We start from the raw sequence: 12,685 nt of genomic DNA on the forward strand, positions 1-12,685 counted from the left end.
CATTATAGTGGGGTATTTTTTTGTGGAGCGATTATTTTGGGATTTTGACGATTTATTCCTATCGCAAACATGTTGAATAAGTGTACTAAATATAAATTGTGAAAAAAAATTGTCAAATAAGCCCCGGGGTTGAATATGGGGGGGGGGAGGGGGTCCTGTCCACAAGTACCTGTGGGAGGAATCGGTATTTTCACAAACACATCTTTTTTAAGCTTCGCTGATTAACATAAAAGTAATGTAGTAGTATGTACAGTCAATTCACTAGCTTTTTATTGGGCATTCGTTGCATGTAGTGACAGCAAATTTTCAGGGGCATACTGAGAAAAAGTTTACTTCAACCCTCAACCCCCCCCCCCCTCACCCCTCCCCCACGAAATAGGATTTTCGACTTTGGGCAACTTATTCCTTTTTTTCTCTGGCTGCGCTGCCCCCCCCCCCCCCCCCCCCCCACTTTCAAAAACGATGCTACGCGCCTGAATTTTGGAAAATTACATGTAGACTCAGTTCATTTTTTTCTAAATTATGGCAATATTTGTCCATTGGCTCTTGAGAAGTCAAAAATGTTAAAAGTTTACAGACGGACAACGGACAAAATGTGATCAGACAGATCAGAAAAGCTTGAGCTTTCAGCTCAGGTGAACTAAAAAAAAAGTCATATAATATTTCGGAAATATCATTTCCGTCTGTATTTGTTCTAAAATTATTTTATATACCCACAATTCATTAGTGCCGCCATATTTGTCATAAAAGAAAACCGGGAACCCACGCGACAAACAAAACTTTTAAAAATCTTATTAAAAGAAAGGCCAAGGAGTCCATTGATCAATAATGGGAGATAAGTTGGACTTAAGTTTAGATGACATAATCAAACAGAACAAAAAGGGAGGGCGCGGAGGAGGTCGAGGCGGGGGACGCGGTGGCGGTGGAAGGTTCAACAAAAGCCCCCGCGGTGGTCGGGGTCGGGGAAACCGTGGAGGAGGAGGCCGAGGTGCCTTTAGAGGTGGCGTACAGAAGCGCAATAGCACGGGGAGATCTCAACAATACAGTCGTGTAAGTTTTGTGGTAGTCTCATTCAATATCATGTCATATCAGAGTCGGTATGAAAAGTAAAGAAAATGTTTTGCGTCTCAAGTCTATGCAAGTTTAGAAAATTAGAAACTTTTAGTTAATTTTCAAATGAGTAATATCTTTGCAGTTTCATAAAACAAAGGATCTGCATTAAAATCAACACTATATAATTATTTTGAGCAGTGTTAGTTTTAATCATTATGAAATAAATTTGTGTTGTCCGTATACAAATAACATTTGCTTGATAATATATTTCAGCCCAAGGAATTACCTGATGTGTGGCAACATGACATGTTTGATGGTGGTGCGGCCCCAGTCAAGCGATTTGGAGGCGGTGGTGGTGGGAGTGGAGATGGAAAACTACACATCTCAAACCTGGACTTCGGAGTAAATGACTCAGATATACAGGTGCAGAACTATAACAGTTTAACCAAGGGGGTCTCGTATGATTACTGATATAATGTCAAGGATGATCTTAATAGAAATATGTTGTATTTTTTTCAATATCAATTTTGAATTTACTTCTGTAATCCTTTCTTCACTGGAACAATTCTTTCTTTGTACTACAGGAGTTATTTGCCGAATTTGGTCCCCTAAAGATGGCTGCAGTCCATTACGACAAATCTGGACGATCTATAGGAACAGCAGAGGTTGTATTTGAAAGACGCCCCGATGCCCAGAAGGCCATGAAACAGTACAATAATGTTCCTTTAGATGGTAAAGAGCAAACCTGATATTGAGAGTCAATTGTTTTAATACTTTCTTCAACCTCAAGCTAGCTTTCATCAGTGCTGCCAACCCTTAACTTAAGACTTTAGCGTAAGGCCTTTTGAGGGTCTCAAATATAATTGTCCTCGTTCAGCATCTGACACCATCATAATGCTGAAGACATAGTCTTAACTAAACTTGCAATTCTTATCATTTAGCATTTTTATGCAAATTTGTTATTGAAATCAATTTCTATGCTAATTTGAGATCTAAAATAAATTTAAAGTAATGAAAATGTCTATGACTGGGGGTCTAAGAACCGTCTGGACTTCCTCTTAGACTTTACCATTTTTCCTATTATGTTGGCAGTTCTCCTTATACTGCAGAAATTATGCTTGAAATATTTTCTGGTGCATATATTTTTATTACATGTGATTAAAAAAAACAATAAATCCACAGAGATGAGAATGATTCATACTATTGAAGAAAATATGATGATTACCTTTACAGTAATTGAAAAAATAATCAAGAATTGAAATTGTTTTGCAGGTAGACCAATGAATATACAACTAATTGGTGCAACAGAAACAGTCACAATGTCCAGCAGAATAGGACGACGGGAGGGCGGATCCAGAGGGGGTGGGGGAAGGTGTGTATTATCATATTACCTGTTAATTCCAATTTCGCTCTTATTTAAATCTACCCATTGACCCTTTGATTAGAAGAATCGTAGAATTTTTTAAAAATTAATTTATTGAGCTGCTTTCGTAGACAGATTTGTTGGGGGAAATGGAAGATCAGTGAGTTAGATATGTTACAGTAAATATGTGAAATCAGGAATACATGTATTTACTGGTCGTTTCAGGAAATACGCGTAATTACTGAACAGCTAGGAAATTCGTGTATTTACTAATAATTTTAGCCAATTTTACACGTTTTTACGGAACTAAGCTGGATGACTATACATATGCTTTAAAACATTCTGTAATACTAGTATGAATGCTTTTGAAGTCGCAAATAATAAGAATTGTTTCTACAAAGCGTAGGTAATCCGTAAATTTCCAATTCTGGGTAAGATTCGGACAGTCGGTGCATTGTATTTTTAAAATCCCATTTAAGGTTCATAAACCCTCTTCTCACTCATATTAAATGTTGCTTTAACTCTTATGTTTTTCCTAAGGAAATGTATTTTATCAGTAAAATACAATTTTTTTCATTTCATCAAATCACAATTAATTTTAAAAATATATATATTTCTCAGGACATAACCCCTACTCGTGTTTCTTCATTCAGGTATTTTCTTTGTAAAACGGATCCCTTCATATTCACAATTCAAATCTATTCATAAGGAAGTATTTATTTTTTGAGTTTTCGACATCAGAATGATGTATTCGAACTAGTCTTTACTAATTTATTATTATTCTTTATTAGAAAAATGAAAGACGTATGTCATCAGGTTTATCTTTGCTAATATTCACAAGTAATGATTTTTAAAAAAAAAATTTTATACGCCCGTCTTAAGACGGGATGTATTATGTTACAGGCTTCGTGTCCGTCTGTCTGTTAGCTTTTTCGTTTCCGGCTCATAACTTTAATACTATTAGGACTAGGATTATCAAACTTTGTCATCTGATGCATCTTGGGTAGAAGGTGTGTCATGCACAAAAAGTAGGTCGCTCTGACCTTTTATTAAAAAGTTACAGCCAAATATGGAAAAATCCTTTCCGGTCCATAACTAGAAAACTATAAGACTTACAATCATCAAACCTGGCCAGTTTATGCATCTTAGGTAGAAGGTGTGTCGCGACTTATTTCAAGGTCACTGTGACCTTTAATTTAAGTGAAATTTTTTTAAAAAATGTGTCTTTTTACTATTCATTTAAGCATCCCAAGTAATGTAAGAGTATTGCACTGTCCTTATTATAAAGTGTTAAATCAAGAAAATATATTTTTTTAATATATTATTTAAAAGCAATCTATAACAAACATAATATATGTTAGAGAAATCCTACCTCTCCCATGAGTGTAATTATCAAGCACTGGCCAAGAAGAATTTTGGTAACAGAAATTTGCATGTCAAATTAGAGAGAAATTAATGAGTTTTAAGCACTGGCCAAGAAGAATTTTGATAACAGAAATTTGCATGTCAAATTAGAGAGAAATTAATGAGTTTTGAGTGTGAGGATCTAACTAATAGAGCATTGGTGTTATCCCTTGGGTATTGGACAGATGGGTAAGCCTGTTGGATTAAAAATAGCTCTTGTTGGCTAGCCTAAGTTTTAAAATGAATTTGATGAAAAGTAATTAAAACTAATTTGATGTTGCATAATAGACTAATCTGATATTATATAATATTATTAATTTAAAAACTAATTTTTAAATATAGGGTGGAGTGGAATCAGTATGTCCATATGAATCAAATATTAAAACCTGTCGGACATTAAATCTCAACCAAAAAAAAATCTCTGAATATTTTATATGTTTAAAAAAAAAATTGCAGACCCATTCATCTCTTGGTAGTAATGAGTAGACAAGCATCCAGTTAAAGATTAATTAATGAGTTCAATATAGGAAGGCTATCTGATCAAGCAGTCTTACCTGTATCCTATTCCTTTGGGGATTAGACAGAAGAAATGCTGGTCAGTTTATAGCATATGTCATTTGATGGCCAGTCTTTTCTTTTCAAAATTAATTTGGTATAGATAAAGGTGTTAAGACTAATTTGATATTGTTTAATATGATGGGCATTTGACAAGGTCTTACACAACCAGCATAGAATGATGTAATATTTATTATAATTAATGCCTACATCACAGGGAATTGATAAATATTTGAAGGAATGGAAAAATCATGGAAATCATAGAATCAAGGTTGACATGATTTTCTTGCACGCTAAACTGTTCAAGAAAATTGTATTTTTTTGACGGGCGTATCATGCTGTGGCGCGGCACTTTACTTTAATGAATAAAGGTTTATTCAAAATATTATTTACTCACACGATATGCTTACCAATATAAACACTGAATATACTGTGCATCTGTTCATATTTTATGATTCATATTTTAGATTATCTCACCAAAACAAAGTCAGTAAATACGTGTAAAAAGTATTGAAAAACTCAGTAAATCCTTGTATTTCCTTACTGAAATCAGTAAATTCACGTATTTCCTAAGCAGAATAGGAATTTCATGTATTTCCTAAAATTCAGGAAATACACGAAATTCCCGATTACACATATTAATTGTAACAGATACATATCTCAATACTAAACTTCAATATGACAAATGAAATGTCATGTATGTCACAAGAATTGACAATTTCAGAGTTTCCATGATACATGACTAAGTTTTGCATGACATAAGTTTCTCTTTGTCTATATAAATTTGAGACAAAATTATGGGAAACCAAGAAAGGTATGTCCACTATGTATATACTAAATTACAATATGTATATTTTCTTAAAACAGATTTGGTGGCAACAGACAGCGAGGGGGTGGAGGAAACCGTGGTAGTAGGGGCGGACGAGGAAGGGGTGGGGGAGGCCGGGGAAGAGGAGGAGGGCGTGGTGGCAAGACGCAGATGACCGCAGAGGAACTAGACGCAGAGCTGGATGCTTATAACTCAAAGGTACTGATAATAAATACAGTAAGTTTGTTTAGTAAGAACACTGATATTGCGAATTCACGGATATAGCAGTGTTATCTTGTATCGACTGACCCCAGCTATATAGATTTAACAAAAGTTTTAAACAGATAAACAAAATTTTTCACTCTCACTGAAGTGCCCTCTTTTTTGCAGCATCCAAAAAATATTACTATCTCCTTTGAACAGTTCTTAGGCCAAAGTTTTTTTTCTCTTGGTTTACGATTCCGCCGACCCTATTTTTCCCTATTTACAAAAATAAAAATAATGTGTCTGACACTCGAAACTGGACTCTTCATCCAAAATTTTCTCGACCAAACGACTGTTTTTATAATTTACAACACATCTTAAACATTTAAATGACCTCCACAAATGCAGATTGTCAGGACCAACCTAGGGGGCGACTCATTTACAGACTGTTTCTATACTAATGACCAATGCATCGAATACTCCGTCGGAACTCCTCTAGATTTTACACTTCCGGGTATGAAAAAGTCGATCATTACAAGTTATACACAACAAGACGCAAAACAGCTGGACAGCTATCGATGTCATGCCAAAGATGTTGGAGAAGATTTTAGATCTTTTTATTGTCAAATAATTAATTCATGCTGTGGCTACAGACATAATTTTACTGTTAAATTGTGAAGTTATTAACTTCCTAAGAAGTCACACATCGGATCCGATAAACATAAGTAGTTCAATCGGCATGCAGATGTGCGTCAAAACTTTTATTAGAAAAAGAATTTTATATTGAAAACAAAGTTTGAAGAAAAATTAACAAAATTATGACTATGCCAGAAGCCTGGAAATCTAATGAGAAGAGAAATTTTAGAAGTTTATGATTAATTTTGTGCTACTACATGTATACATGTAAGAAATGAAAAAAATGTTTGATAAACAATTAGTCTTTATGTCAATGTTGTTTTATTATTTTTTTCTAGATACTTATATACCTTGTAATTGGGGGAAATATCTTTTAAGATTCTCTTTCTTTTGTTTAATCATTTTAAATACAATGTTTATACAGAAAAAATTATTGAAATGTATGTAAGTTATAAACAACAAAATAATTTTATAACGATTTATTAATGTGTGCCACATACGCACGCCAAGAAGTATCCCTAAATTTCAAAACTTCTCCCTAAAAATTTTTGAGGGAGAAAATTGTCTCCTTAAATTTTGGGTCTAGGTTGGTCCCTGGACACACGTATCTAAATAAGGTAAAAGTTTTTTGTGAAAGCAATCCATCACTTTTGGAGTTTCCAAATACTTTTTCATAAGTGGAAAGGCTGACCAAAGAATAGCCGACTCACTTAATTTTAGCCATATTTGTCCCAGACGTGCAATGTGTCTTTTATGGAAACCTCGTTCTTGTAAGTCAGAAGAATGAAAACCATCAACAGTAACAAAGCCTGATACTCCCATTTCTGTTCTTGAGTCATTTGACATGTGATTCTTTTTTGTTGACATAAAATCGAATGGTAAGAAAAAATAATAATGTTGAAAAAATCTTATGTGTTTATTATTCTTATTTGAATACATTTCAATGCTACTTTAGAAAAAAATATGTCAAGGTTCCAAATTATTTTTATTTTTATTTTTCGACCACCCATTTTTTTTGTCAAAAAATTTTTGTGTCAAAAAATCGTAAACCAAAAAAAATAAAAACTTTGGCCTTATCTAATTGATAATGGGGAAACAGAGGAATCATCCATTCTGCCTATACAAGGAAACAATTTGGGCTGTTGCTTGATTCAAGAATTTATAACATTTCTAGTTAACATTAATAAATTATATTTCTGAAGTGCTAATAACCATATTTTCTGTTATGAATATTCAAACAAATACAATTTATTGCAATTTGACACAAATAATAGAAATCTTAATATGCTAATTTTTTTTGTTTTAGATGGATACGGACTAAAGAATAGGCAGCTAATACTGGACAAATCAGTCATATTGACCAAGAGACTCGAGCTTTAATAAAGCTACTGGACATGTAAAACTCCTCAGAACTATACTTTTGTGATCGTGAATGCCGCGCAGTGTAACACAGACTAGGTACCTGTTCTCCTCGGATACTTCTTGTTGGTAAAATCCCAAGTCCAGTTATCTAGAGGAGAAGGCCAGGCCAGGTGTGAAGCTGTTTTAAAGGAGTTCTGATGTCTTATGTTTTATGTGTATTTTTTTTAAAATAGATAGACAATACTTTTGAATATTGACTTTTATTTTGTGAAGTAGGTACCAGTGACAAGATGTTAATACATACACCTGTGATGGGTGTTAAATCGAAGAGGCGAAAACTTATTTTATTTTCTATAGGTTGATTTTCATAGTCGAAAACATCTTGATAAATTTTCATTTTAACAAATTGTATGAAAGTCTCTTAAGTATTAGTGTTTTATTTCTCATTTTTGCCTCATCTCTACATCATTGTCACAATTATATGTTCACTGAATTTGTGTAAATAAAATGAACATGTATAACAAAAATTCTCTCTTCTTTTTCTTTGGATAGGTGGTAAAAAATTGAAATTCTACATTTTGATCACCAATTATGGCCCCTCTGTGCTGCGGCCTATAGTGTTCAGTCTGTCCATCCATCCATCCAAGATCTCATGTCTGGAGCATAACTTCTTTCTCCTTGGCCCAATCTGGCTCATACTTCAACCACACAGTGTCTTTTGGTAAAGGATGTGCAGTGACTTTGAAACCATTTTCTAGGTCTAAGGTGTCATCACAGAATTATGTGAAAAATACTTGTCTGGAGCATATCTTCTCTCTCCTTGGTCAAATGTGGCTCATACTTCACTCTCAGAGTGCCACTGGTCAATGGATGTGCAGTGACCTTGAACGAAGTTTTTAGGTCAAGAATAGCCTGTTTAAAATCTTTGTTTAGTACATTATTTCATTCCCTTAAGTCTAGTCAGCCTCAAACTTTACCAACTAACTTGGAGTACGGAACACTTGTGATTTTCCTTATTTTAATAGAGTATATGCCACAGTTTTCATAGAGGATATGCATTCCTGATTTTTGTGCTGAAGGCTCAAGTGAGCTTTTCGGATCATATTTTGTCTGTCTGTAAACTTTTCACATTTTTGACTTCTCAAAATTCTCTGGGCCAATTTAACTAGACTTGGTACAAAGCATCCTTGGGTGAAGGGGAATTTAAATTGTTAAAATGAAGGGTCAAGTCCCCTCACAAGGGGAAATAGACAAGAAAAGACAAAAATAGGGAGCCATTTAAGTATCTTCTTCTCAAGAACCACTGGGCCAGAAAAGCTGAAACTTATGTGGAAGCATCCTTGGGTAGTGCAGATTCTAAATTGATCAAACCATGTCCCCAAGGGGTAGGGCGGAGCTGCACTAGAGAATCCAAGTTTTACATTGAAAAATATAGAAAAAATCTTTTCAAGAACCACTGGGCCAGAAAAGCTGAAACTTGTGTGGAAGCATACCGAGTTAGTGGAGATTATAAAATAGTTCAAATCATAATCCTGGGGGATTGGGCTGGGCCTCAACAGGGAACCTAATTTTGACATTAAAATATATAGGGAAAATCTTCACAAGAACCACTAGGCCAGAAAAACTGAAACTTACGTAGAAGCTTCATGGGGTAGTGTAGATTCTAAATTGTTCAAGTCATGACCCCAAGGGTTGGGTGGAGCCACAAAAGGGCATCATGGGGTATTGTAGATTTTAAATTGTCCAAATTATGGCCCATGGGGTAGGGTGGGGTCACAAAAGGTTTTACAAGAGGAAAATCAGGTAAAGAACAGCATGGTCAAAGCTATTAAGTTTTGAGCCATGTGGCCCATGGGCATCTTGATGACTTTTTTGGACTATCTCTCCTTGAAAGGACTTGACCCTTTTTAAAACAAGAGGCCCATGGGCCACATCGCTCACCTGAGCATTGTGGTTAGAAAAAAGTAGAAATTGGTTTATTATTGAAAAGTTTAAATCTGAAAGTAGTCCCATGACCAATCATGGCTTTGCTATTCTTGGAAAGATGATCTTTAAAGAATTATCCTATGTATGTCTATGTTAAACTTTGATCGGCAAAGAATTTTCCTATACATGTCTATGTAAAAATTTGATCGACCATTGTGGCTCCGCCCTACCCCCAGGGGTCATGATTTGAACAAACTTGAATCTACACTACCTGAGGATGTTTCCACATAAGTTTCATTTTTCCTGGCACAGTGGTTCTTGAGAAGAAGATTTTAAAACATGCCACCAATTTTTCACTAATTCCCAATTATCTCCCCTTGAATGAGGGCTTGGCCCTTCATTTGAATAAACTTGAATCCCCTTCACCCAAGGATGCTTTGTGGCAAGTTTGGTTGAAATTGGCCCAGGGGTTCTTGAGAAGAAGTCAAAAATGTGAAAGTTTAAAGACAGACGGACAGCTAGACAGACAGATGCCGGATAAAATGTGATCAAAAAAGCTCACTTGAGCCGTCGGCTCAGGTGAGCTAAAAAAATTAAACTCCCCATCACCCAAGAATGCTTTATACCAAGTTTGGTTAAAATTGGCCCATGGTTCTCGAGTTGAAAATGTGAGAAGTTTATAGGTGGACGGAAGACGGACAATGGGTGATCAGAAAAGCTCACTTGAGCTTTCAGCTCAGGAGAGCTAAAAACTTTCAAAGATAAAATCCATCAATTACAAAAGGTTAAAACTTTAATTGGGCTAGAACTTTTAATTAACTTGCCTCAACATGGAGAGCAATCTCCTTCTGTTTGTCTGGAGAGTGGAGGGACTAGACCCAGTAGCTTTATTTTAAGGAAACCAAAAGATTTACACAAAATGAATGCAAACTAATCATGCTAATTAAAATCCTTTAATTTCTAGAAAACTCCTTATGTAAAAACAAATATCAAAATTTAATTCGTTCATTCACTTTCAGTGGACCGTCATGCAATGTCCAGTGATACCCTAGTATGTGAGACACAGTTGTTTCTAAAGTTTTTCTACAATTATCAGCAGTATTTATAACATCTATGTACTCCTCTGCCTTGGATCCCAAGATATCTGTAGATATATCATTAACATAGGAAACTTCTACAGATGGGACAACAAAGTTCTTTAGTTTCCTTGACTGGGAAATTAAGAAAATTGAAGCACTTGATAATGGAAATCCATACTCTAGAGTTTCAAGATGAGAACACTTTTGAGTGAGGCAGATAAGTGATGCGGGAACTCTGGAATCTCCCATCTCCTCATTTTCTAAGAAAGAGTTGGTGTATGTGAACCTCTGTAGTGTCTCCTTATAACAATCCGTGATGTGATCCATAATTCCCTTCGTCATCACATTAACAAGAAAATCCAACACTAAGTACCTGAGAGGCATACTTGACGGAAAGAGAATCTTTAGAATCATCACATATCTCAAAATCAAGTCCACTCTAAATGCAGGACACACCTTTTTCACTTCTAACCAGAAATTTTCTCCAAGGTCTTGTTGATCTTCATATGGTAACTCCTCTTCCTGATAAAGAATTAGCTCCTGTAAGGAGTGTTTTACCAGATGTAACAGAATGTCATTATTTACTTTCTCTCTACGAACAGTCAACTTCTTCAAACCTGTGAAGTTTTTCAGCAAGTGAAGTTTTCCATCATGATTTAAAACAGAGAGGTAGGTTAATTCCAGTTCTGTGATTTTACTTGCAGCACTAGTGCAAGTTAATACCATCAGCATATTCTCTTCATCTTGGTTCCATACGATAATAGGTTGCCTGAGAGAAATGGATTTCAGAGACTTGAATTCCATGGTCATATTTTTGATGAGAACACCAACTGAAGATGTCCAACGATATGAGAGAACAGAGTGAGACCCTTCTGGGATTTCTTGTTCTACTAGAAGTGCTGTTAAATTACCACATCTCTTATGTATAAGCATCAAAATCTCTTCTCCTGTAGGTTCCATAGGGTAAGTTATTGTGTATCCAAAGTAAAGGTGAATGGATCTCATAAAATTCCCATATTGTTTCACACAGGTCACAAAATCAGATCTGCCTGCACTAGCAAAGTAGACATTTTCTTCAATTTCCGGACCATATTTTACACAGCCCCAGGCTTCTGTACATCTTAGGGCTTCAGCCCAAGATGTGATGACACTGGCTACAATTGTTTTTTCCTGCCAAGGTATAAAGCTCAAGATCTTTGATGCCACAACAGATGGAAGACTAGTAATTGGAGAGGTTTCACTGTGCTGTCCAGACATTTCCAAAAATGACTAGGATGGATGCACAGATGCTGACATATGTCAGACTGCTCAATCTGAAAAATTAAATAGCATCATACTTGATAATTAACAATATAAAAATTCCTAAATTTTAATAACTAATTGATTTTAATAGTCCCCACACCATATTTAACACTTGCTCTCATTAACCCTGGATAGACAACACAGGGATGGAGATACTCAATCTTTAAAATTGAATCAGATATAATGTCTAGATTGATTACCGTGGATTATAATCACAATGTGTTTAACAGAATCTACATGTTCAGTCAAAGACTCAGGACACATGTCCCAGTTAGAATGGTTAGTTTCCTGCATACTTGTAAATATTCTATTTTGAATACATCTAATTATGCAAACTGCCACAAATGAAAGAGAAGACATATTACTCATCTTAGTATGTCTTTACAGGGATATGAGGGTTCTCTGGAGGAAAGGATGTGAAAATTTTGGACAGTTCTTAGGCCTAAGTGCCTATTTAGCTTCAGAGCACAACTTGCATGAGTGAAGGATCTAGGATTCAACTTAAAGCTTAAAACAACCCTGTTTTAACCTACACACAGCTTATCTAGTTCATATTATAAACAGTGATAAATAGGTATTTGAAAAACTATTTGGTCATGCTGATGAAATATCTAAGTATGTGTTCATAATTAACTCAGCCCGTTACCTGGAGCAATTCACATAAATCTGTTAACTATCAGCTGAGAACATCCGATTAAAACATTGCAACACAATCTCAATTTACTTTTTCATATTATACATCAAATGGATGAACAATGTTACAGTGAATGTGGAAATGTCTCTCTTCTTTCACACAGACTCTGACAGAGTTATCTTTTCTTTACAAGAAACGCACAGTTTGTTCATAAAGTAAGTCTTATATTTTATAAATGAGAAAATATTTGGGTTTCTGTATCTTTTTAGTTACTCTAGCAATAATAAAGAGTTTATTTCAGTTTTAAAATTTAAAATTTAAACTATACAATCTTTATAACGTTTTTATCTTTTCATTTA

General features: G+C 35.0%; 2 protein-coding genes across 2 annotated transcripts; one reads left to right on the forward strand and one right to left on the reverse strand.

Annotated features, from left to right (window-relative positions):
- Positions 1-723: 723 nt before the first annotated feature.
- On the forward strand, positions 724-7,912 carry LOC134243470 (THO complex subunit 4-like). Its single transcript, XM_062725736.1, has 6 exons — positions 724-1,050; positions 1,327-1,476; positions 1,638-1,785; positions 2,326-2,425; positions 5,243-5,402; positions 7,330-7,912. Exons 1-6 carry the CDS (start codon positions 829-831, stop codon positions 7,342-7,344), a joined length of 795 nt encoding a protein of 264 aa, XP_062581720.1. The 5' UTR covers positions 724-828; the 3' UTR covers positions 7,345-7,912.
- Positions 7,913-10,248: 2,336 nt separating this feature from the next.
- Positions 10,249-12,542, reverse strand: LOC134243471 (uncharacterized). The gene is made up of 2 exons (XM_062725737.1): positions 12,339-12,542; positions 10,249-11,703 (listed from the first exon to the last, which is right to left on the reverse strand). The coding sequence occupies exon 2, from the start codon at positions 11,645-11,647 to the stop codon at positions 10,301-10,303; it is 1,347 nt and encodes a 448-aa protein (XP_062581721.1). The 5' UTR covers positions 11,648-11,703; positions 12,339-12,542; the 3' UTR covers positions 10,249-10,300.
- Between the last annotated feature and the right edge of the window lie 143 nt (positions 12,543-12,685).

The sequence above is a fragment of the Saccostrea cucullata genome, unplaced genomic scaffold (assembly GCF_032062105.1).
Source record: "Saccostrea cucullata isolate Sc308-1 unplaced genomic scaffold, CSIRO_AGI_Scuc_v1 ctg503, whole genome shotgun sequence".
NCBI classification, from domain to species: Eukaryota; Metazoa; Mollusca; class Bivalvia; order Ostreida; family Ostreidae; genus Saccostrea; species Saccostrea cuccullata.

What these genes read in the sequence shown, in the direction of transcription:
- LOC134243470 (XM_062725736.1), top strand. Translation starts at nt 829, where the DNA reads ATGGGAGATAAGTTGGACTTAAGTTTAGATGACATAATCAAACAGAAC. An exon ending in GATCTCAACAATACAGTCGT is followed by an intron (nt 1,051 to 1,326) that starts GTAAGTTTTGTG and finishes AATATATTTCAG; the next exon opens with CCCAAGGAATTACCTGATGT. An exon ending in CAATAATGTTCCTTTAGATG is followed by an intron (nt 1,786 to 2,325) that starts GTAAAGAGCAAA and finishes ATTGTTTTGCAG; the next exon opens with GTAGACCAATGAATATACAA.
- LOC134243471 (XM_062725737.1), bottom strand. Translation starts at nt 11,647, where the DNA reads ATGTCTGGACAGCACAGTGAAACCTCTCCAATTACTAGTCTTCCATCT.